The sequence below is a fragment of the Candoia aspera genome, chromosome 2, assembly GCF_035149785.1.
Source record: "Candoia aspera isolate rCanAsp1 chromosome 2, rCanAsp1.hap2, whole genome shotgun sequence".
In the NCBI taxonomy this organism is placed as follows: domain Eukaryota; kingdom Metazoa; phylum Chordata; class Lepidosauria; order Squamata; family Boidae; genus Candoia; species Candoia aspera.
The window spans coordinates 39,111,230-39,135,716 of NC_086154.1; the positions used below are offsets into that span (position 1 = coordinate 39,111,230).

Here is a 24,487-nt window from a genome sequence, read left to right on the forward strand (position 1 = left end):
TTTAGATTAGACGTTCAAATCAAATAGAAATCATTATAATTTTAATAAACCTTAATATTTCTCCAAGAGAATATGGGGAATGATCCAAAGTGCTCCTTAGTACTCCACAAGGCCTTTTCCATTAGCCATTTTTTCCTTCCAGCTCGGTTTTCTTGAATCATCACCAAATCAAAGTCTGAAAGGTCCATAGCATTCAAATTGCTTTCTAGGAAATTTCTAGAGTGAGGAGAGGTCTTTAAAAGGTTTTGCCATCCAAAATTGTTGTCTTTCTTTTTTAAACAAAAAATTGTTTTTTTAAAAAAAAGTTTAAGTAAAATAGAATTGGACAAAGCTAAAAACAAAATTAGGATTTCCCCAATAGCATGCATAAATGGCAGCTTGTTATAAATGACAGTGAAAGAAAAAGCAGCAGTTCTTCTTCATTATTAACTCTATGACAAAAAAGTTACTGCAGGGGTTCTCTAAGTGTGGGTTGTGACCTTCTGGAAAACCATGAATAAACTTGGAAGAGAAGGATTACATTTGGTCCTGTGCCTGGATGTGGATGACCTTTGCCAAGCTGCTGGTGCTGGACCAAGCCAGTTGTGAAATCCAGATGTAGGTCTCTCCTTGACAGCATCTGCACTTCCAGCATTAGTGCCTGCACAAGTCCCAACCCACTCCTGAGTGCTGCCCAAGATGACCAGATCAGGACTGAACTGCTTTTGCTCAGTCTTACCTGCCCATCTTCCAAAAATGGTTCTTGTGTGTGTCTATGTGTGTGTGTTCATTCTCCCTGGTGCTGACCCTACATTCCCATTCCAGGCAATCTGAGCATTGAACCTCTTCTTCTTGCAGGAGGATGAAACTGCCTGATAGGAGGCATAGCAGGAGCTGTGTCTGAGCGTGGTCTGATATTTTTATTCATGGGTGTTCAAAGAAGTTATTTTAGGAGGTCAGAGCACCACAGAGTTTCAGAGCTGTGAGGTACTCTAATGATTTCACCTGCCCAAATTAGTACATTTTCTTCAATACATCTATAATAAAATTGTAACATTTAACACAGATGTATTACAGATTTGCAACAATTTGCTGGAAAGCCTCTGTTTTAGGTGGCTAGGTCTACACATCTCACAGCACACTAAGCTGAACTTCCTTTATCCATAGCTTATTGAATAAATCACAGTTAGGTTCATACAACATCTTATGCCATAATGAAACAAATCATGCTGCAGCTTAGTGCAACATATGAACCAGGTTCATAAATCGAAAGGATTTAAAAGGCATAAACAATAATTTAAACTAAAGAGTTTAATTCAATAAGATGTTCAAATATCTGGAACAAAGATAGGTCATAGTTCTTAAACATGAATTTAGCAATACTATGGCAAAATTACTGTCTTTGCAGAAATCAAAATCTACTTATTCCATATAAATATTCTGGATATGTGTGGTACCCAGATTTCTGGGAGAGAATTAATTAATTACTTGCTTATGGAATAAAACTAAATCTTTCTAAAACTCTAAAAATATTTCCCCCCCCCCAAAAAAAAGAATACACAATTGAACTCAGGATATAATTCAACAGTATTTCTGGCTCTACTGTTTTATCCTCTAAAAAGGTAAAGGTTTCCCTTGACGTAAAGTCCAGTCGTGTCCGACTCTAGGGGGCGGTGCTCATCTCCGTTTCAAAGCCTTGGAGCCAGCGTTGTCCATAGGACACTTCCGGGTCATGTGGCCAGCATGACTCACGGAACGCCGTTACCTTCCCGCCGAAGCGGTACCAATTAATCTACTCACATTTGCATGTTTTCGAACTGCTTGGTGTGCAGGAGCTGGGACGAGCAACGGGAGCTCACCCCGCCGCACGGTTTCGAACCGCCGACCTTCCGATCGGCAGCTCAGCGGTTTAACCCGCAGCAACAAAATCCGAACAAGACAATTAAAATATATTATACTGTACTCCATCTTTAAGTTATATTCCATCTTTCCATCATTAAAGAAACAATGGTGGCATGCTATGCAAGAAAGAAAAGCACTTATAAATTCAGCTTCAATTTTACTATTACAACTAGTCCTCGCTTAATGACAGCAATTGGGACCGGAATTACTGTCACTAAGTGATGCAGTCATAAGGCATGACATCACATGATTGTGCAGTTTAGCAACTGCAATTCCAGCATTTCAAGTTGCTGTCATTAAGTGAATTCACGCTATTGTTAAGCGCAGCAACATGTGGTCACCATTTGTGACCTCCTGCCAGCTTCCCCACTGACTTTGCTTGTTGGAAGCCAGCAGGCAAGGTCACAAATGATCATCATGTGACCACAGGATGCCGTGATGTCAAAATCGCAAGCCGGTCATCAAGCGTCCAGATCCTGATCACAGGACTGCAGAGACAATGCAACAACCACAACTATGAGGACTGATTGTAAGTACCACCTGTTCAGTGCCATCATAAGTTTGAATGGTCGCTGAACAAGTGGTCATTAAGCAAGGACTATCTGTAATCTCAATATGCCAAACAATACAGCCAATTCAAGCAATGTGTAATAGGACAGCTTACAAACTTTAAGTAGTCTCTGTAATAACAATTTATGGATGAATTTTCTCAAATGTTTTATGCATGCTAATTTTGTTTTGTTCAATTTACTTCCAGGAATCTCTCTCACTTTGTATAAACTGCCTATCAAGATAATTTGGTTTTAGCTCTTGCTAATCATTGCTTCAGGAGAAATGTTAATAAACCCATTTTAAACAGGAGGGAGATACTTAGAACATTCCTAAGAGTCAACATCGTTATCACACAAGCTTGTCTAAATTAAGACAAAAAATGAAAAAAGCTCTCTGGGCTACCTAAAACAAAGAAATGTTATACAGGCTGGGAACATATTCTCCTGTGCATAACTGAGCCAGACAGTGCAATTGAGAATTTTACGTAGAACACACTTGCATATCCAAAGGCAAAACTATACAAGAAAGCAAGTATTTCAGCCGCAACCGTATCTGTAATGTTTTATTTTGCCCCTACACTCAGGCTGGATTAGGTTTAAGTGCTTAATCTAGTCAAGTGGAAACTTGTAGTTCCCAGACTAGAAAGGACCTTTATGTAAACATGTCTGAGCTGCCCAAGGCCACTAGGTGAACTGTCAAATATCTATTAAGCTGGAAAGACAAGAGGAAAAGCCTAGAGTTTAAACTCTGGCACCTAGACCTATATAAAACTTTCTACTTTTTTTTTCAGAGTGCAAATAATCTGTATGAATAAGGCTTCATTCTTATCTATTATAAATAATTCTGAATAACTGAATCATGTCTGAGAGTCTTTTCGTTCTTAAATACGAGGTTCTGCCTTAGACAGCCTGAGATTTACTGCTGAGCTCTAGTGCAAAACCTGACAACTAGGAATGACAGAGCTTCCCATATTTTCTCTAGCAAAGTAAGTGTATTTCCAAATGAAAATTGAGTGAACTAACATGAATTTGACATGGGAGTTTGAGTAAAGAAAGGGCAGAACAGAAAGGAAGAGTCGAGGGGGGGAAGAGACTGCCAACCAATTGCTAACTACTGTTTCCTCTCCTGTAATTGATTCTTGAGTGCTCCTGATTTTATCTGATTGGCGCATTGGTTTCTGCTGAACTAGCTGAGGCAGCTTCACAGGATTATATAAGGAAAACAGTTTCTAGAGAGCAAGCTCCCATATTCTGGGGAAGGGGTGTCCCACTTTTTCAAAGAGTTTTGGTTAGTTGAAATTGACTAGCCTGCCACAGTTGGAAGACAAAACAACTTGGGCTGAAATTGACTAGATGGCCAACTGCCTCTACTTTCCTAGGCTAGAGATAATTGATCTTTTTTTCCTGACTTTATGGATGGCCCAATGGGAAATCCAACATTCCCAGAGACTGTGATGGCTTATCATCTCTTCCACATACCCAGGCCAATTTTCCCATGTCTACTTTTTAGCAGCTGCACAGTCTTCATTTTCCCCAGAATGGTTCTGCTGTCAATTGTGCTGACCTAGCCCATCAGTGGCCAACAGCATAGGCAGCTCAGTAAAAATTAAAAAGCCACCCCCACCCCCAGAAAATCAAAACATATCAGGGGAGCAATTTCCCATGGGTAGATAATATGGAGTGGGAAGGAAAAAGATAGCAAGGATTATGCCAACTGCTGCCCTTAAGCTCTTCTGCATTACAAAGTGCAGGCAGCAAGACTGACCAGCTCTGTTGCTGCTATGTAGTCAAGGTAGGCTACGGAGGCAATCTCTTAATATTGACACAGTTTCTTTCTACTCAAGGATGGGAGGAAAGCACATTACTGTCAATCTGAGGAACAGCCCCAAGAGGATAAGAATGGCAACATGATACTGTAATGGAGAGGTAAGGCTGTTTTAGTACTTTTAGTGTTAAGTCTTCATTGACTGGACAGCCTGTTTATAATCTTGGAAGAAAGAGAAGCAACAATTAAAATATGATGTCCTAGAAATAAAATGATATAGTCATATAAGCTTTGATCCTGAGAAGTACTGGCAGAAATGAATAAGCAAAAACTGGCTGTGCTGTCTCCTCCATCTTTGGCAAACCCAATTACTGCCAAAAGCTCTATTTGAAAGGTCAGAGTACCCCTCTTAAATGGAATGGAATATAACACAGAAGGCAGAGGAAAAGATAGAGATTGCTAACAGAAGTGTACATATTCATTCCAGGCTTTTTTTCCTGTTCTTGTTTTTCAGCTTCCTGCACCATAGAGCATCCCACACTGAAGATGGTATTCCAACCATCAGGAGAAGCTTTTCTGGATTCTAACAGGAAGTGGAAGAAACTTGACCTTCCGTCAATCAGGAGGAAACTTACCTGCAACCAAGTCATTTTTATATGCAATTCTCTGAGTCCAAGCCAAAATAGCATATTTTCCAACCACATTGGCCAAGTTTCCTGCTGGCTAAGTTACAAAAATAAATCAATGATAACTTTTATGACATGAAAAACAATTACCTTGTTTCACACTTACTTATCTGATGAGCTTGAACACATCCCAGCAATTTCTAAATCTCTTATGATGTCTGAACTTGAGCTGAAAGGCAAAGTATTTCATTTAGACTACTTACTGAAAATGGTCAGATACACCAAAGAAATTATTAAACATATGTAGGAACATTCAGCTTGCCAAATCCAAAGTAAGATGGAAGTTGCACTGGCTTTACGAAATGCTGAAAGTCTTCTTCTGTCTTTTCATTCTTCTGATGAAATAATTATTCAGTTATCCCCCCCCCCAAATATGGCCATTGAAAAGATGAAAAAGAATTTGGATTTTTCCCCCCTGTGTTTTGTCTCCTATTTATGGAAATGGCTGATTAAGAAGATAACAGGAAGATACTAAACAAGGGAACAGGAATAGAGGGCCTCAAGAAAGACACAAAATCTGTGCAAATTTGTATCATACCTTGATCACCAAAATTAGCCTTTCAGAGACCAGACTGCCTTAAAGGTCTTCTATGACCGTATGCGTAACTTGAGGTGCTTCATCTCAATTGCATCACAACAACTATAAGCTCTCACATTACAGTGGCCAATGGATTCGCCAGACACATGGAAGAAGGGGAAAGATAACCCTTTTCCTATAAAGTGCAATTAATCTACAGAAAAAAAAAATCAACCAGGTGCCTGTGTCTGACAAGGGACCACACAGAAGAAAAAGAGACTACCAGTCTCTCACTCTTACTAGGGTTTATAAAGTGAGGCCTAATGCTGCATGGAATTAAGATTGTGCATGATTTGTGGGTGCCAGTTTTAAGGAATAAAGTTTCTCTCTTAAACTCTTGTAAGAGCCACAGTTTTCCTTGAGCAGCATCCCATTACTGAAATTTTCTGTCCTACTATTCTATTGGAGTCACATTAGAATTCCTATTAAAACTTGATTTTTAAAAAATGAGCATAGTACAAGAGAAACCTTTCAACATTTGACCCTACGTTAGCCCTGCAAGGTAGTCCAGACAAGAAGTACAACCAGGAGTACTAGCTCTATCTTCATTGTAAAGTTATATTAACAGAATCTTGCAAGACTGAAAGTATTTCTCCCCTCCTTTCATTTTACTCTCCAGAAACTAGGGAGGGTTTCCCACACCATCCCCCCTTCTGTGGGCTGAGACATCTTTTACATGCCAGTTGTCCAGTCTGCAGCTCTCCCTCCTGTCTCCCAAGGTCATTCCCACATACCATTACACCTTACAATTTCAAACAATATCAATCTCTTCATGAATCTACATAATTGTTTCCACTTGTCCTCTGGAACAGCATTCCTTGAAGCCTTGAAGACCTGGCTTTGTGCCTGGGCCTGTTTCATGGTGGTGCGGACCCTGATGGATTTTAATATCTCTTGGCTGTATTTATATTTAATTTTCTGTATTGTTTTGTTTGACTGTTTTTTATTATTGTTAGCCACCCAGAGTCACTGGTCTGAGATGGGTGGCTATATAAATTAAATAAATAAATAAATAAATCCCCCCTCGTACATCTCCCTGCATGACAATATTTAAACAAGCCCTTAAAACCTGGCTCTATTCCCAGGCCCCATGTCAGAGTGGGTGATGGAACCCTTATGTGATCCTTTGCTCTTTCAGATGACTGCGGATTTTTCCCCCAGACTTTCTTTTTTGATGATATAATTCTTTATTTTTACAGTGTATTATTGCTGTATTCTGTAAGCTGCCCAGAATCAAACAAATTGGGGCAGCCTTTAAATCTCACAAACAAACAAACAAACAAACGAAATTCTGCATTTATGGCATTCCAGAGCTTTTAAGATATATTACTGAAAATACACGTGTTGTATATGTGGACAGGGCCTTAACCTCACCTTGTGTTTGGCCTACAGCTGAGATGTAAAACTGAGCGTCATCAGCATTCTGATGCTACTTGACTCCATGTTGTCATGTAGAAGATCCATGCAGATGAAAAATAGACAAACCAAAACACTGAGCCCTGTGGCATCCCACAGTGAAGACTGAACATCTCCCCCCATAACATTGACTGGTCCTGCCCATTTAGGAAGGAAAACTTCTGCAGGATAATGGCCCCCACTCCCAACTCTTACTGGCAGTCTAGAAAACTAATCTCTTCGATTAGTCTAGAAGACTATTATTTATTACTGATGATATCGAAGGCCACTGAGAGAACAAGCAGGAGCAGTAAAGCTGCACCTTCCCTATCTCGGTCCTAACACAAGTCATCCATAAGAGACCACCTCCATTTCTCCTTAATTTATGTTGGACTATAAACTTTTAAAGGTTCTATCTTATTCTGATTTGTGGACCTTAGTTTTAAGGATAGAATTCAATTCAAGAAAGAGGTATACTTGAATTTAAAAAATGACAAGACACAACTAGTATTGTCCCAAATGTAATTCAAATATTGGACACAGTTTTGGACAAATATTGGACAAATACTTTGACATTTTGGATAATTTTTTTAAAAAAATTTGGTGAAGAAAAGAAAACATAACTGCACTGTTACAGTAAAATAATTTAAAGGTTTATTTTATTCTTGAAATCCTACTTAATATACCATAATTGGCTTCACAAGGGAACACATGCAAAACAAAGACCAGCAGATAATGACTATTTCCTTGTTCAGTTTTCAGATCCAAACAAGTAGGGTCTTTAGATATTTTTGGAAATGTAAGCCATGAACGTAAAATAACAAACATAAGCCATAAAGATAAAGTGACAGTTCCATTAAAAATGATATATCTGGATAACTCAATGTACTTAATGCATTAAAGTACCTCATTTAAGTACTCACTTCCACAAGCTATTAAGTATATTATTCTAAAAAAATCACATCTCATATTGTGTTCTGCTTACAATCCTAGCTATACAGCAGAACTGACCAGTAATATTTTGCCTTTAAACATTATCTCCTTAACCCATTTATCCATGCAATATCACTTACGCTACTCTCAGAGAAGTGATTTCCTTACGCGCACACACACCAACAGTGGTTTGTAGGAATCTCATGCTAGAATAAGTTTTATGTTAAAAATTCCAACACTTGTTCTTTTTTTGCCCATCTCGAATGTTAAAATCTCATGTCTGAAAAGTTTTTGCCTGCCGTGGATATAATTGATTGGTGCAGTATCTTTATTGTTATTATGGCATGGGTACATAAATTCACAGAGATAACTGTCAACCATTGATGAATAACGCATTTGGTAGGAAAAAAAAGTGCAAAACAGTCAAAATAAGTGGATGTACAGTAATTGATTGGTGTGCAAAACTCACTGGCAGGCTAAAAAGGAAAAAGAGCCAAAATTTCCAGTTAAAAGGAGAAGAACTGTGTAGATCAGTGCTTCCCAAACCTGGGTAAATTACCCAAAATTGGTTAAAAGTAGCTTTTCTTTGGGTAACAACACATGAACCATTTCAGTTGACTTAATGTGCTTTACCTACATTGGGTAAAAAGAACTTCCTGATAAGCAGTTTTGGGTAATGAAGGAAAAAGTTTGGGAAGCTCTGGTGTAGATTATAACCAATAGCCTTCCAAGTCCAAGGACCTTTTGACTTGTGCAAAATTCAAATAAGGAAATTGCCAGATACATTCTGAAGGGAAATTTCATCAAGAAAATTGTGCCATGTGTTCTGAATATTTGAAACAGTGTTGAAATATACACACAACTGAAATTGCAATGCACAAAATTTACTCTAATTTCAAGGAATTAGAAATGCTCATCTTTGCTTCAGAATGTGTTATGTGTATGAGTATGCTCTACTGCCATTTATCTGATCAAGTCACACTGGTGGCAAGACCAAATATAGAATCTGCAATCTATTGCCTATTATTTCCATGCTCACCACGTTTGCTGGGGAAAACACCACTGCGCTGTAGCAGTTGTAGCACCATATTTTTGTAATTTAACTTTCGTTGTTTCCTTCCTTTCCTTCTACTTGTAACAGAAAGTCCCGAGAAAACTTACTTGTAATTAAAAGAGGTTTTCACTGCCCTCTCCTTCTCCCCTCAAAGCTTCTTGTAGCATTGCTCATGACCTTGGCTGAACTTATAGGGATAAATCTGTTCAATAGTATTGTTGACATGCCTGAGAGGACTATAATTTTTGAGCTGTTGGAGGCATATTGCATTTTTTAAAAATGTATTGCTGCTGATTGCAGCTGCAGTCAAACATAATTGGGGTAGAGCTGGGAAATGTGGGATGGATCATTTAAAATAGGAAAGGCAAGAGGGTGGATTCTCTGGAAGACGAAACTCATTTTCTTATTTCCCTATGATTGGTCATTTCATTCCACAGGTGGACAAACTGAAGTCATCCACTGAGTTTAAGTCTAAACCTAAACTTCCCAGGATATACAGTAATGATCTGGCCACTAGACCATGTTGGTGTTCATGACTACATATTCAGGAATATCACCAGATATAGGACCAGTAGGATCTTCACTAAAACATTGCAATATTTTCCCAAGTCTGCATATGCTAGCATGTAAGTTAAACTTCAGATGCCAGCAAATGAGATGTCACCAGACCTTGAACCAGGAAGGGATCAAGAACAGCCATATGTTTTGACCTGCCTTGTAGGGGACAAAATTAGTACCTCTGTTTGGGGATATCAGCAAGGAAATAAATATACTTCTGCATATTTCAAGGCTTCCCTGAAGTCTCTTTCTTGAAAACAAGAAGACAACAAATAAAACAGTACCTCTTCTAACATAATCAAATTAAGTAACCCCCCCCCCTTTTTGGCAGTTATGGTCAAGGTGGACACAGTCCTTCAAAGTAATGCTTAAAAAGTCTAGAATGATTTTATGCCATATGAACAAACAACCAAGGGCTGATAGCAAGAGGCTCTATTAGCACCTTCCTCAACCGCTTGAGCTCCTGTATGAAAGGTGAAATTTAAATCTATACAAATCAATAAAATAAAAGTCAACAGAAGGCAAACATTCTATGTTTTCCTACACTGGACAATAAAGTTGCTACATAGTTCAAGGTCAGGTTCACTCTAAATCATGTGAAGGCCAGTCCTATCAATGAACTAAGGATAAAAATGCATGGACAGGGATGGGCATCAGTGACCCATTGCCCCATGCCACTTGAATGGAACACAAATAACCTCTATTCATGAATCATGAGGATCAGTTCTAATTGCTCTCTAGTTTTTCTTTTTCACTACCATACAGTACATACTTCAGAGTATAATGGGATATACCTGCATTATTTTCAGCATGGTGACAAAACGCGGATTGGTTTGGGACAAAATATTTGAATGACCTTTTTTCTTGTGTAACCTTGACCGCCTGTTTAACTCACCTTTACAAGCAAATCCACTAAAGTGTTTCAGCAATCACAGAAATATGTTTAGCGGTGGACAAGCAGTGGACCTTTCCAGAAACTATGCTTAGGCTGCAGAACTTTGTGTCCTCTCCAGTGGCATTCCACAAGACAGCACAAATAGCCTGTCAACATTCTTCACCAAAAAATTTGTGATCAGGGAATCTGGATGGATAATTTATCTGACTTTCTCCAGGGGAAGAAGAAATTATCCAACAATTTCTCAAGGGCAAAATTCCCTCTGAGTAGTGACAGTAGTACTGCTACTGAGAAAGCTCATGGTATCTTCCCTTGAGATTTAAGTAAAACATTGGATGCCAAGAGGAGGCTGCAGACTGTGGGAGAGATGGTTGTATGATGAAATTGAAGACATTCGCAGATACCCTTTGACCACTTAAACTAATGGCAAACTCAAGTCATGAGAATTTATCCAACATTCCCTTCTCTGAAAGGATTCCTAAAGCAAATTCATCAAATTGAATGAGAACTGGTTGAGAAAAATCAGAATTTTCTGTATTTCAACAGTGATATGCTAAGTTATTTTAAATGCTATTTTAATGCTAATTTATTATTAGAAGGTGAAGTTTGTTTTAAATGCCCAATTTTTGGCTTTTTTTGTTAGCTACTTGACCTATTCATTAAAAAGCAGTGGCAAAATGAAAATTTTGACAAAAATAGATACTAAAGGCTAACATTTATTATCTAGTCTTCCAAAAGATTGGCAGTGGATATGATTTTTATCTTACAGAAGTAGAAAACAGGGTTTGAAGTCATTCCACCACTGTAAAATAAACGATTAAGACAGGTCTATATAATAACTAAGAAATGTATGCCTCTTTTCTCTCCAACCCAGCAGAATATTGGAAAGACATTATGTAAAAAATGTTAGGATTGTCTATCAACCTCATAAGTCTCCAGCAAACAAACAGAACAGGACTAAATTTGATATGGCACAAGAAGCCAGCAAAAAAAGATTAAAGATGCATTGAATCTGGCCAGAGAGTACAAAGAAAAAAATCCCCAGTCCATCCTTCCAGGAGAATCAGCTAGACAATGGTTCAGTGTTACCAATTGCTCCATTCTAAGCCCCACGCCCTCGTTTCCCCCACCTAAAACTGAACCTTTTTTAAGGGATTGGAAAGAATTCCAGAAGCCATGCTCTGCATGCTTTCCCCAGCTGGTTTAATACTACTAGTACAACTAATACACATAAAATATTAGCAGTCCACAATGGCTGAACGAATAAAAAAACCCTAAGCTAAACCCAAACTATGTTATGGATTGGCATGTTGCAAGAACCAAGTAACAAACAGAAAGGACTCTTAGAGCACTATTTCTGTGAGCTTGCCTATCATATACCTGATGTAATTCCATTTCATGCGTATAGCTGAGCCTCCTTTCATCGGAAGGTAATCTCAAGGAAGACATCAGCTTTTAGCAAGACATAATTTAGTGGTAAAGTTACTTTCTTTATAGAAAGCATTTACATGCCATAGTCTGCTCTTGAACTTCACTACCTATTAAAAAGTGGGCAAGGTAAGCTTTCAAATCTGATCCGTTCTTCATTTATTCCCTGGACCTTTTTATTATAATATTGGATGAAATGGACAGGTATTGCAATGCAGTTTTGTGTCTCCAGATTCTAAAAACTGCTTTACAGCTGAAGTGTAACCAGCCATTCCTCCTCTTCCATCTTTCCAAATAGGTAACCATAAGTGAATGACCTGGCACACAATCTGGAATGGTCAACTTAGGACCTAAACCTAAACACAATGCATGAGCAAAGTCATGACAAGTCACTACACACTCAAGTCCATTAAACAAGTATCTGTATGTTCTCGCAGCTTTCTTAGCAAAAATACAGAAACAGTTTGCCATTGCTTTCTTCTAGAATGTTGGTGTTTTTTATCACTGACTTCCCAGTGTGATTTCCTTTTAAACTCCATGCAAGTACTAAGTCTGACCTTTAACTTTTTTTGAGATCAGCCAAGGGCAGCTAGGTACTACCATCTGTTTAGGACTATAAAAAGATATCAAATTGCACTTTCAATACAGGCGATCTTCGTTTAGCAACTGCCTTGTTTACTGGCCATTCACAGTTATGACAGTGATGAAAAAGTAACTTTGCGACCAATCCTCACATTTACGACATTCACAGGTCTATAAAGCAAAGGAAAGCTGAAGTAAAAATGTACTGCCCAGCTTCTAACACTGTTTATGTTTGGTATATTGTTTTCTGCTACAGATTAAGGTTACTGTGGTAACAAATGATTTTGGCCTGGTGAAGAGGTTGAATTTAATTGCCCTCTTTTCAGGTGTTAATAGTTGTTAATAGCCTGAACCGAGGGCAGTTAGCTTGTTTCACTTCCTTCTTTTTAGGCATGTAGAGTGTATGCAGCTGAGGGAGATCTCTCTCCTCTCTGAGAGCCTGTGAGAATGCAGAAGCCTGCAAATATGTTTTTGTGCTTTCTGTAAATAAATTTATTTTTACAGAAATGCCTGGTGTGTGACTTTTCTGATCTCTCCTGGGCCAAATGCTTTCTAGCACTCTGCCAACAGTTTACAGTCAATAGTTTTAGTCTTTTGAGAAAAAAATTAAGATACTTTCTGTTCAATGAGATCATTTTTCCTGTAAAAGATCTTGGAAAGTGTTTTTTTAAAGTTAGCTTCTTTAAAAAAGAAAGGATTACATCATGCTGCCAAATACCAAGAGTAAAGTAGAGAAAATATTTCGTAGTTCATTAAGCCAGGAAACAACTTGCAAGTTAAAAGCAAAAAGGTGCTTTGGAATGCACAGGAGCATTCATGTAGCACTTTTCTAATGCTCCTTAAACCAAGCAGGTCTTTCCCCCAAACTACACTACAGTTATGGAGGACAGCTACACAATCCCAGAAAAAAACAAACTGTTTTAAGGAGTTGCAGGCAGGGGTTGTGAGCATTCCCATGTGCCCTTAGCAGCAGTTCCCAATCTTTTTGGCACCAGGGACCGATTTCGTGGAAGACCATTTTCCCACAGACTGGGGGTGGGGGTGGTGGTTTCAGGATGATTCAAGTGCTTCCTCTTTTTCCCGACCTTAGTTCTTTCTTCCCGCCGTTTGGAGATAGCAGCCAATGGGCTTGCTTTCTCTGACAGGAGGCGGAGCTCAGGTGGAGGTGAGCGATGGGGAGCGGCTGTAAATACTCAGACTGTAAGTTCGCTCACTCATCTACCGCTCACCTCCTGCTGCGCGTCCTGGTTCCCAACAGGCCACAGACCGGTACCGGTCCGCGGCCCGGGGATTGGGGACCCTTGCTCTAAAGCACCTTTCTGCTTTCAGATCAGAAGGACTGCAGTAAATCGATACCATAGTGTAACATTAGAAGTATATTCATTTGAACATAAAGCTTTTAAATGCTTATATTGTAAACAAATTGCATGCGTTACAATACAAATTATGATTTATAAATAAAGTTCATGTTTGAACATATCAACATGATAGTTTTTTTGCCTCTTCCACCACAATTAACATTTGTTTCACTGTCACGAGGATTATTTCTGCTGTATGTCAAAGTAACTAAAAAGAAATGTAACAGAATCACAACTTAGGGACTGAAAATAACTTTGAAGATTGGACAGCAATACATAAAGGGTTTGAAACAACTGTTCCTTCTTTTTTGCTTCAGTGGTGCCCTAGCACTTCATAATCTTATTTTTAAGTACAGGGCATAAGAGAGTTTTTACTTGAGGAAGACTTTTTTTTCAACAGACAGCTGGAACAAACAGTAATAATTGCTATAAAGATTGAGATTTCATTATTTTTTTCTTTCTTAATAATGCTTAATAAGCAACCTGTATTTATGATTTACAGGTGTAATAGAGTTTAAAAATTGCTGAATAATTTGATAATAAAATCATTATTTTCTATAAAATTAGAACCAATTTGTACATTAGAAAATGTTGGAAACAATTACTTCATTATACATACATACATACATACATACGTGTGTGTGTGTGTGTGTGTGTTACACACCCACACATACACATATCTTTCATTTGAATATTTCTATTATAGCTTGTCTGGTTTAAAAGAAAATCTTAACTTTAATGTAAAATGTATACATAGTGATGAACATTTTATCTATTTACATGCAGAACAAAACCGCCGAAATCAGTGTGGCTTAAATTAAATTAAATTAACTTCAATATGTCTATTCTTGACATGAATAAGTTTAAGACCAATCCATTATCTCTTCAACTTGATTTATGACTATTTCATCAGCAGAACTGCCTTGTGAGACACAAGGATTGCAAGAAGAAAAAGAAAGCCCTATCATCTGAACATAGTTTAATTCATGAGTTATCAGATTTCACACTACCCTATAAATGTACTGTATATATACTACAATTATTAGTAAACGCAAATACAGTATGTCTTGAGGCAACTCTGATGATCCCATGGACGCAAGTCTGTTGTTTTCTTGGCAAAAGACAGAAGAGGTTCAAAGAATGGCAGGGATGATCAAGGATGAGAAACTAAGTCTTATAAAAAAAGACGAAGGAGCTGGGTCCGTTTTGCCTTGCCACTGGCCGTACTTCCTGAATGGTTAGTGCCCCAGTTTTGTCAGACCCCTGGAATTACAGCTGAAAGTCCTGTGTGTGTTTCCTTTCAACTTCATTGTGGTGGTGTACAGAGGCCAAATGCCAAAAGAAGTTATCCTTGTTCCAATATTTCTGGTCCTGACTGCAGGTGTAATTGGGTTCAACAGTTTAAGAAGCACTGAGCTAAACATTACACCAGAATTAGGAGACTGCCCATTAAAGATTCTAAAGTTATGATATAGTCTTCTCCAATGTCTTCTTCCTTCTTCTCCTTTAAAAATATTTGTTGGTTGTTAAAATGCAGCCCTTTGCAGAAATTTTATTAAGAAAGACTGAGGTTAGAAATTTACAACACACACACACACAAAATGGTATTATAATAATCTTCTAGAAATATTTTTAACTGCAAGCTTGTCTTGGAGACCCAGTTCTAAAAGTATCTACAAACATATAGTTAGATTCTGACCACATATCATCTGAATTCATGTTTCCTGATTCCAAGAAAATGTGTTTAGAATATGATTAGAACCAATCTTTTTAAAAAGGCTCCCTGGGGGAAAAAAAGTAAGACTTTCATTTATAAAACAAGTTTTTTTTTCTTTTTAAATCCCCAACAACTTTTGAAAGCTCTTTCAGGGAGTAAATCTAAATTCTATCATTCCCCTAGTGGGCTAGAAGAGTTACATAGGTAGAAATGTTAGTAGAAACCATTCTAAGTGCACTGAAACTAATACATCTTTTGACACAGACTACGCATAACCAATGCATGCTAAACAACAACACAAATTCCTGTTAATTTAGTACAAATAGTCCTTGGGTTACAGTGGCAAGTGGGACTGGGATTGCCTTCGCTACATAAAGTGTGACGTCATGTGACTGCATCCTTAGTGATGGCAATCTCCGTGGTCTCGGTTGCTGTTGTAACCCCAAGATGTGCTGGTTGTTAAGTGGGAAGCGGTGGGAGTTCCAGGTAAAGAGGGCAGGGGTGTCATGAGGGTTTGGAGGTGCTGCAGGGGGTTGGGGGAGGCCCTGGGAGGGCCAGCGCAGGCCATGCACAAACACAGGGATAGCAGCCAATTTGAAAAACCAGGTAGTAGCTGATACGAAGGACATCCGTGCTTTAATCTCTGCAGAGCCTCTAGCAGCCAGAATAGATAGTACTGGGCTACATAAATAGTTTGACTTGATATAATCTAGTTTTCTATATGCCTATATTCTTCAGTCAATGAGTACTACAAATTCCCTTCTTTCAATATGCTTATACATGAGTTATAATATTTTAATATTCAGACACAGAAATAAAGTGCATATCTTTTATCCTAGTTGTAGCTGAAAAGTACATAATGTAAATACTATTCAATTATGTGGCTGCAGTGCCCTGGACTAGCATTCTGCTAGCCATAGATACAATAACAATGAGAAACATCTGTTCCTTAAGTATGCTAAACATTTCATTTTCAAAAATTGTTTTCTCAAAATATAACTGACATTGCCAATTTCCCTCTCCAAATTCTTTTATATGCTTTACATTCTCATGTGCCTCTCTGCTTAATTACTTTTTTCTTGACAACAAACCTGACAAGTCATATAAAGGTCATCCCTGAAGCATGAATGAATGAAATAATATGCACATCAAGACCTCTAGAACAGTTGAACAAGTCAGCTATGCCAAAAATATTTAAAGATAAAAACAAGACCACTCCTAATTCACCAATACCATTAACTTAAAGTACTGTATGTTACAGATGTGGTTTTTAAATTAAATTTAGCTTTCTGACATTTTTCATTAAGAAGTTCCAGAGGAAAGACCATAGCTTAGCAATAGCGCTCAAGATATGAAAGCAAAGGAGTTTTCCAGAAGTGGGAAAAATGCTTGTCAAACCCCCCACAGAACTGCAGCTAATCCATGCAAAGAAATACATGAACCAATGGCCTGACACAATCTGAGACATTTTTCTCTGTTTCTATGACCATAGCATAGCACGAGAGGGGCTGCATGGTAAGTAAAAGATCCATACAATTCCTGGTATCTCCAGATAGGGCCAAGATACCCTCTCTGAAAACCTTCGCTGGACAACTGGTAGTTGGAATAGACTTTGCTGAGTTGCAAGGGTTTATGTTCTGAATAATATAAGCCAGCTTCCTAAATTTCTATCCTACTCTGTTCTACGGATCTTTTAAGACTTGACTACAAGTTGGTAACATTGTACATTCACAATAATAAAAATGGTCCAGTGCCTTTAAAGTCACAGCCCTGTAGAAAAAAACAACTGGATGAGATCAGTAAATTTGAAAAGCCTAGGCTAGTTTTGTTTCTTCAAGCACAACTCAACATGGCTCTTTGTAAATGGTATCTGAATCTGAGGAGACGTCCAAACACAGAATGCAACAAGGCATAGAAAAGGAACGAGACAGACACAACGAAAAATCCCATTCTAAGTAGCTAAGAGTGCTGCAATATATATCTGATAAGCAATAATAAATCTGTAAAACAGCAAAAACAATGAAACAGGAGTTATAAGTACAGAGGATGGGAACCCGAGCAGAAAGCAAGACAAAGCAATACCTTGGAAATCAGGAGGGTGGAGAAGTAGGCAACAAGAGCTGGAATGGAAATTAACTAGACAGATGGATTATGTCAAAAAGGAAGAAATAGGAAAACACTGCTCAGCATATACGTCTGGTGGGTATGACACAACTATGGATTTCCATATATCAGGAAATGCAGTCAGAACAGGGCCTACAATTTCACTACCCCAGAGATACAATGTGCAGTTAAGGGAAATACTATATATTGTAGACTTAGGTAACTGTTGTTAGATATAGAGTAATTTCAGTTGTAGCCAAACCTCCATCCCATTCAACACTCTTCTTCCATTTTGGGGCCCACCTCTCTAATGACAAAGACTGCCTACACACATATACACACCTGTCTGAGGATGCAGAGGACTGAAAGGTGGCAACAAGAGAGTGGCTTGCTTCCAAGGCTAGAGCTTCTGTTTCTGGGGACTGATCGCTGACAGAGGCCCAGTTGCTTTGCTCTTCGACACTTAGTATTTCTCCTGGCAGGAAGACCAGAGCACAACCGTAAGCAAATTGGTGCGGCTATTTTTCAACTGACATTTACCTCAAAATACCTATTTTCTTAGTATATAATTGAAACATGTTCAGATAAGGACATACGACCTACTAGTTTGTATTTGCATAATCCTTTGAAAATCCATGCTTTAAGCTACTTATTGCTAAACTTTGTAAGATGTTTAAGTGGATTTTTTAACTTTTTAAAGAAAAAATCCCATATTACACATATCTGGAGTTCAAATGAAAGAATTACTTTTGGAAGTTGGAAGAAAAGGAACAGGCAGCAAGAGAAATGAATGAGTATGTAAACAAGAACTCTTTTCCCCACACCTCATAGAGAGATTAGCAAACCTGCAGAAAGAAGCTGCTCTACCTTCAGTGAAGAGCATCAACTCTTCCTTAGAGTCACTCAGCACAGAAATCTTACTCTTGTGAAGCTTTTCAAATCAGAAGTAAACCAAGCACTCTTTGATAAGGCAACCCCAGCCATTTTAATAAGTAAATAATAGCCTTTCCCAAGTCAGACACAGTTAAACACACACACACACACACTTGTGTATATCAATAAATAAAACTAGCACAGTGAAACTTTGTCTGTTAAAGGGCAGTCACGTGAATGGAAAAGATCCCTACATGAAAGGCGACATCTCCAAAAGTTGCCACTCACCCTGCCCCAGTTGCCAAATCCCATGCCTTTTTAGAAAGGTAAGAGGAGGACACCGTGGAAAAGGGAACGACAGAAAAACCGTCTTTCAGGGGTAGAAGATTGGGCAATAAAAATCATGAGAAACATGAGGAATTGTAAGTCCTGAATGAAGTGATGGCACTCAAATGGAAAAGTAGGAGAAAGCTTGAGGAGAGTATCAAGCATACTGGCCAACCCATGAGGGAAGCTATAAAAATGTATGGGATCTATAATACTTCAGAATGAGTAGGGTAATGTGCACACCAAATGTCCTACTTCAATTCCTCTGGAACTCAAGCCTAGTTTGTCCAGGTAAACCCAACTGGGTAGTTATGTATATATGCGTGACACTTCTAGTTTAGGAAGTGAACAGTAAATGTAAATGTCCATTTGTTTTTAAGTGTACTTAGTCTCTGGAACAACCAGTATCACTAAGCCATTACAAAGACCCTTCTTTATGACCCTCTGTGTGACAGTTTTACAGCTGATAAACGAAGACTTGAGATATCCTGATAAAATTTGCCAGTGGTAATTGATTAGCTGATCTGTAAAAAAAATCCCAAAGTATTAACTAACCCAATAAATATTGTTGTCTTAACTCCTCCTAGTTAAAGGCAGGAAAGTAACATCCAATAAGGCAAGGGCTGGAAATGCGTTGGAAAGATATGCTAAGGAAAGTGTTAAAAAAGCATGGGGGGCCATGTATAAAAAGGGTCACTGAAATGTTTAATAATAAAACCCTTTACAGAGAGACATAAACCAAAACTCATACGCACATACAGACCCTGCCCCTTCTCCTTCAACAGTACTGTAGTAGAAATAGAATTGGAAGATGATTGGATCCTGGGCTGGCAGGAAGAGGAAATGATAAAAAAAAAAAAGGTCATTTCTGACTGTCGTGGTGCCTGCCATTTGGAAAAGGATTCCTCCTGAGAGTTGGATCATCCTGACCCTGCTGACCTTCCCCAAGGTCTTGAAGACCTGTCTTTTCCTCTGGGCATTGGGCCAGGGTGCTACATGAGCCTGTCTGTAATGCCCAGAAGTTGAATGGCTGTGGGTTGGCTTTGATTAGGTTATGCTTCCTTCATGTGTTTTTATCTTATTGGTTTATGTTTTGGGCTTTCATCCTACATTCACCACCCAGAGTCACAATTTGAGTTGGAATGCCATATCAATTGATGAAATATATATAAACCAGAGGAAATGGGAAAACTTTAAAGAGGAGGAAAAGTGCACAGAGAAGGAGAGGCATAAGGCACCAGTGCAGATGAGAAGGCCTTCAAAATTCTGTTCCTATAGGATTTATCAATATGGTATAGTTCCACTTAAAAACTGTGGAGTCAGTTTCCTGGTCTGGCCTACCTTGAAGGGCTGATGCAGATGCATTTTCACTATGCTTTGAATCTACTAGAGCAATCTGTTCTAACTATGGAATATTTCTCACCTTGCAGACCATTCTTTTAGTATGATTTTATTATTTTGACTAGAAACGTTGATCAGTCTTTCAGTGTTGTGGAATAATTCAGGTAAAAGGGACTTCAAACTATAAATTTGATATTCTTCCATTCAGTAAGATTTCTGAACATACAAAAGAACACTATTGCTGGATAAACTAAAAGCAATAAATTCTATTCCTGGAAGCCTTTCAAATTTGTTTGGCTTCAAGTGCTGCATAAGATGTCAATAGCAAGGTTCAAAAAACAACTTGGTATTTCTGTTTATTTTTATTCATGAGGGCTTTACTTCAAAAAAAAACAAAAACAGGTCAAGATTCAGGGACAGGCCAGAACAGCAAACTTGTTGACTTGAGAACGGTTGGGATTTAGATCCTTAAAATGAATTAATCACCAAGATGCAAGTGCAAAACAAATTTTCCATAGAAGTAGCAAAAAATGAATCTGTCCATAAATAAAAGTAAATCATGATTATTTTTTAAAAATTCAGACTTCAAACACACACACATGCCATTCCTTTTCACTGTAAGCAACATTACACAAAATTCAGAAAAAGAGTATTAAGCAAAAGAAATCTGACACAGGAGATAAGAAAAAAAAAAGGAAATCTCACTAAATCTAATTTATACCAACAAAATTCACTATTATCTCCTTGTATATTTCCTTGCTAACCATCCTTGCTTCCACCACAGTTATATATAGATTGGTACAATGACTCTTGTTCTTTAGACTTTATTTTTTGTCTCTTTTGAAGGATCTCATGAACTCCATCTAACTGACTTTCTCAGTATTCACCTCCCTCTCAACCAGTTTTCCTTCATGTATTTGTTTTGTGATTTGATCTTCATTCATTCTGCGTATGACTGTCACAGGTTCGTTTGATACCCAAGGGTTAGCTTACTCAGACTCACCAAGACGTTCCCAAATGAGACACTGCACACGAAGACCTTTTGTTCACCCCTTTTATGTTGGGGGGGGTTCTTTTACTTATAAAACCAATAATTACAGTATAAAAGTGTTTTTTTCTTACCTAGGTGACCAACTAATACAATTCTTTCCAACTAACCTATACGTCTATCACTATTACTACTCTGTCTATTCTAACTAATACATGTAGGTCACTAAGCTATTCTATCACTCTACTATTTCTATTACTAACACTACTAACAATTCTACTACTATCTTTAGAACCCAGTTCTCCTTTAAGTGGACAAAGTTTCACTTGTTCCTTCTCTACCTTTGCTACAAGCCTTTACCCTGGCTTCCTTCTGCTTCTCCTACACACCCACACCACACCCAGCTGTTCCAAACCCAGGGCTTTTAACCATCTCCCTGTCCTCCTTACACTGAGGTGTGTTAGGCTCAAAGGGAAGGAAAACACTTAAAGGGTACTTACAATTTTCTGTCCTTCCAATGACCAAACCACTTCAACATATTTCTCTCATACCGAACACTCATTTATGTATTCAATCCACATTCATTCTCACCCATTCATTCTTGACCATATTTTTTTTCGGTTTTACCATACACACTGAGGTAAGCTATTCCCATTGCATTTAACTTACTTTTATGTTTCTTCTGATACATTCAACTTTCACTTTACATAATAAACTGGGCTGTCTTCGAGACAGTTATTTTTACTTCTTTTGAAATACATCACATATTACTCATTATCTTTCTACTAGCATTTGCATCTATTAACTGTTTTCCATCCATTTTCTCATCTTTAGTAAATATCCTAAAAAGATACACAAATTCATCTTCTTGCTTACTTTTTCATCAGGTGTGTATGACTTGCACCCATTCGCTCACTCTGTTTTCTGTCACCTTGGTGTTTGATATATTTATTTTCATATCCATACTCTTCATTACATCTAACAAATCTAATACTCTTCATTACATCTAACACATCTAATAATTACATCTAATAACCTAACAAACGCTGCAAATCATTCAAGTTTTCAGCGATTATATGAAATTGCCAACATACAGAAGTACCCACACATTCATGTTCCTAGCTAACATACCACTAACGTGACAAATATTCCTTATACACTTAACCATGAATACTTTTAAAAAGGGGAGGGGATTTTCACATATCCTTTTTTACTCCTGGCTCAGTGCTGAACCTTTCAGAAAAAGAGTAGCACTGTATGCTAAAAGCTTTAGTTCCAACATACTGTATATCTCTCTAATGATGAGCAACCAATCTGCAATTCTGTATTTATACAAAAGATTCCATAATTCAAGCCTATTCATTTTATCATAAGACTTCTCCAAATTTCTCAGTGACCTACTGAAGAGCAAAATGGTCTTCAATTCCAAGAAGAGAATGACTACACATCCTCTTCCTGGAATTAAACTGCACTGCACTTTCCAAAATTTGCTTATTGTCATCTCTTGTACCCTTTTGATCAGGATTCTGCCAAAACACTTCCCAGATATGCTTGGTGAACTATTTCCACTGGAGTTACTGCATTCACTGCTGTCACCTTTCTCTTTGTAAAAGGAACAGTAGCAGTATTTTTCCAACTGTCAGACACAGATGCTTTCTTAATATACACATTAATCGAGTCACACAGTCAGCTGGGCAAACCATATCCACATTTTTCCAGTTCTATCATTTACACCTGCAGCTTTATTATTTTTCAATGTTGTCAAAGCATTTATAGCTTCCTTTTTATCATGTTCTTATTTTCATGGAGACTAAGGAAAATAGGATGTGTATAGTACATTAAGGGAATTGTGTATATTAGGGAACATTGCATGCAAAATGTATACATTGGGAAAATAGGATTCAGTTCTGCTCAGTTCTACTCACTCTGCTGGAAGGTCCTTGTTTAGCCCTTTCACCAACTTCCAAAACAATCTGGGATTGCTTTGGAACAATTTTGGGAAGTGGAATTTTTGGAAACATGTATTTTATATACATTTTCCCAATGTATACATTTTGAATGCAATGTTCCATAATATACACAATTCCCTTAATGTACACATTTTTGTATGCAGTTTTTCATAGCATATTTTTTCTTTAATCAGAGAATAGCACTGAAAACTGAGAAATGACAACTCTGACTCATTTTTCAATTTACTAGGTTAGTTCATATCGAAAGTGAATTAAACAAATTTATAATTCTTGCCAAATAACTGTACCTCTTGCTCTAAATCCTTTTATTCACTTCCTTTTTCATCCAAATGTTGTTCTGCCCAGCTCATGCCTCCATACTCAACATTTCTCTCCCAGGTAGGAAGCAATGTTAATGAGTATGGATACAATCAGCTGTTAGAAATTTGCACAAGAAATACGGTAAATTGGTTATGCATGTACAAGGACGGAATCACACCTGATGTTCTTTATGACAAGAGGTAGCTAGAAGGAAAAGTCAGAAGTTGAAATCAGCTGGATAGCTGAAATTCAACCTATAAGGAAAAATAATTGCAACATTAGGAATTAAAAATGCAGGAGCCAAAAACTGTTTCTATTTTCATGATACACAATTTCCTTCTTCCATGGTCTTTCTTTGACATGGAATATAGTAGATAATAATTGTTCGACCTGTTCACCTTTAGGACTTTAAAAATCTTATTAAAATACATGCCTAACCTTTCTTGTTCAACTGCAGAGTATGATTGCTAGTATACAAGTTACTAAACAAGCAACTCACAAACACACTTTCCATTGGATGCAATTCTATCTTACAGAACTAGAAATATCCAAAATAAAGTTGGACAAGTGTTTTAGAAGTTCACTAAATCAAGTCTTATGGAAATAAATATGTTTTATTTTTTTGTTTAATTAATGAAATTATACACATTAATTTATCAAAATTAACACTGCATACCAATTTCTTTAGGTACTTTTTCAGTAGTTGCTTCTTTCTGCTCCAGTCTTTCTTCCTTTATTGGTTGTTTACTTTCATTTTTCTTTCGTTTTTTCATTTGGTCAATTAAAAGCTGAAATTCAGCTTTGTGTTTCTTTCCTGAAAAATAAAAATATATGTGTACAGAAGATCCTCACCAAATGCATAAATATATAACAAAATTCTGATTTTACTTAAAATTTCTGATACATTTCCATTGAAAACAGAGTCATTTAAACTCAGCCTCAAGACAAATTAAAGGAAATTAACAATTCTGACTGGAAAATAGACTTGAATAATCACTTGGTTATGGTAAATACAAGGAAAACAGACAAAGATGCAGGAGATATTTTGTTACTGTTGTTGTAAACAAATAGTACGTACCCCTTCTTTTTGATGTACCACAAATGGTTAACATGGTTAAACTGGGAAGCAGGTTAAAATATGTTTTATTGGCCTGTAATTTTAGCAGTTCATTTTCCAGGTATAAAGTATAAAGAAGTAGAAATAT

General features: G+C 37.5%; 1 protein-coding gene across 1 annotated transcript in view; it reads right to left on the bottom strand.

Moving 5' to 3' along the window:
• Nucleotides 1–24,487, bottom strand: part of RAD18 (RAD18 E3 ubiquitin protein ligase) — a 122,087-nt gene that overhangs the window by 20,420 nt on the left and 77,180 nt on the right. The window contains exons 10-12 of the mRNA XM_063291620.1: nucleotides 23,959–24,096; nucleotides 17,826–17,958; nucleotides 4,990–5,052 (exon numbers count right to left, since the gene is read on the bottom strand). Coding sequence (XP_063147690.1) covers nucleotides 4,990–5,052; nucleotides 17,826–17,958; nucleotides 23,959–24,096 — 334 coding nt within the window. The remainder of the gene's footprint in view (nucleotides 1–4,989; nucleotides 5,053–17,825; nucleotides 17,959–23,958; nucleotides 24,097–24,487) is intronic.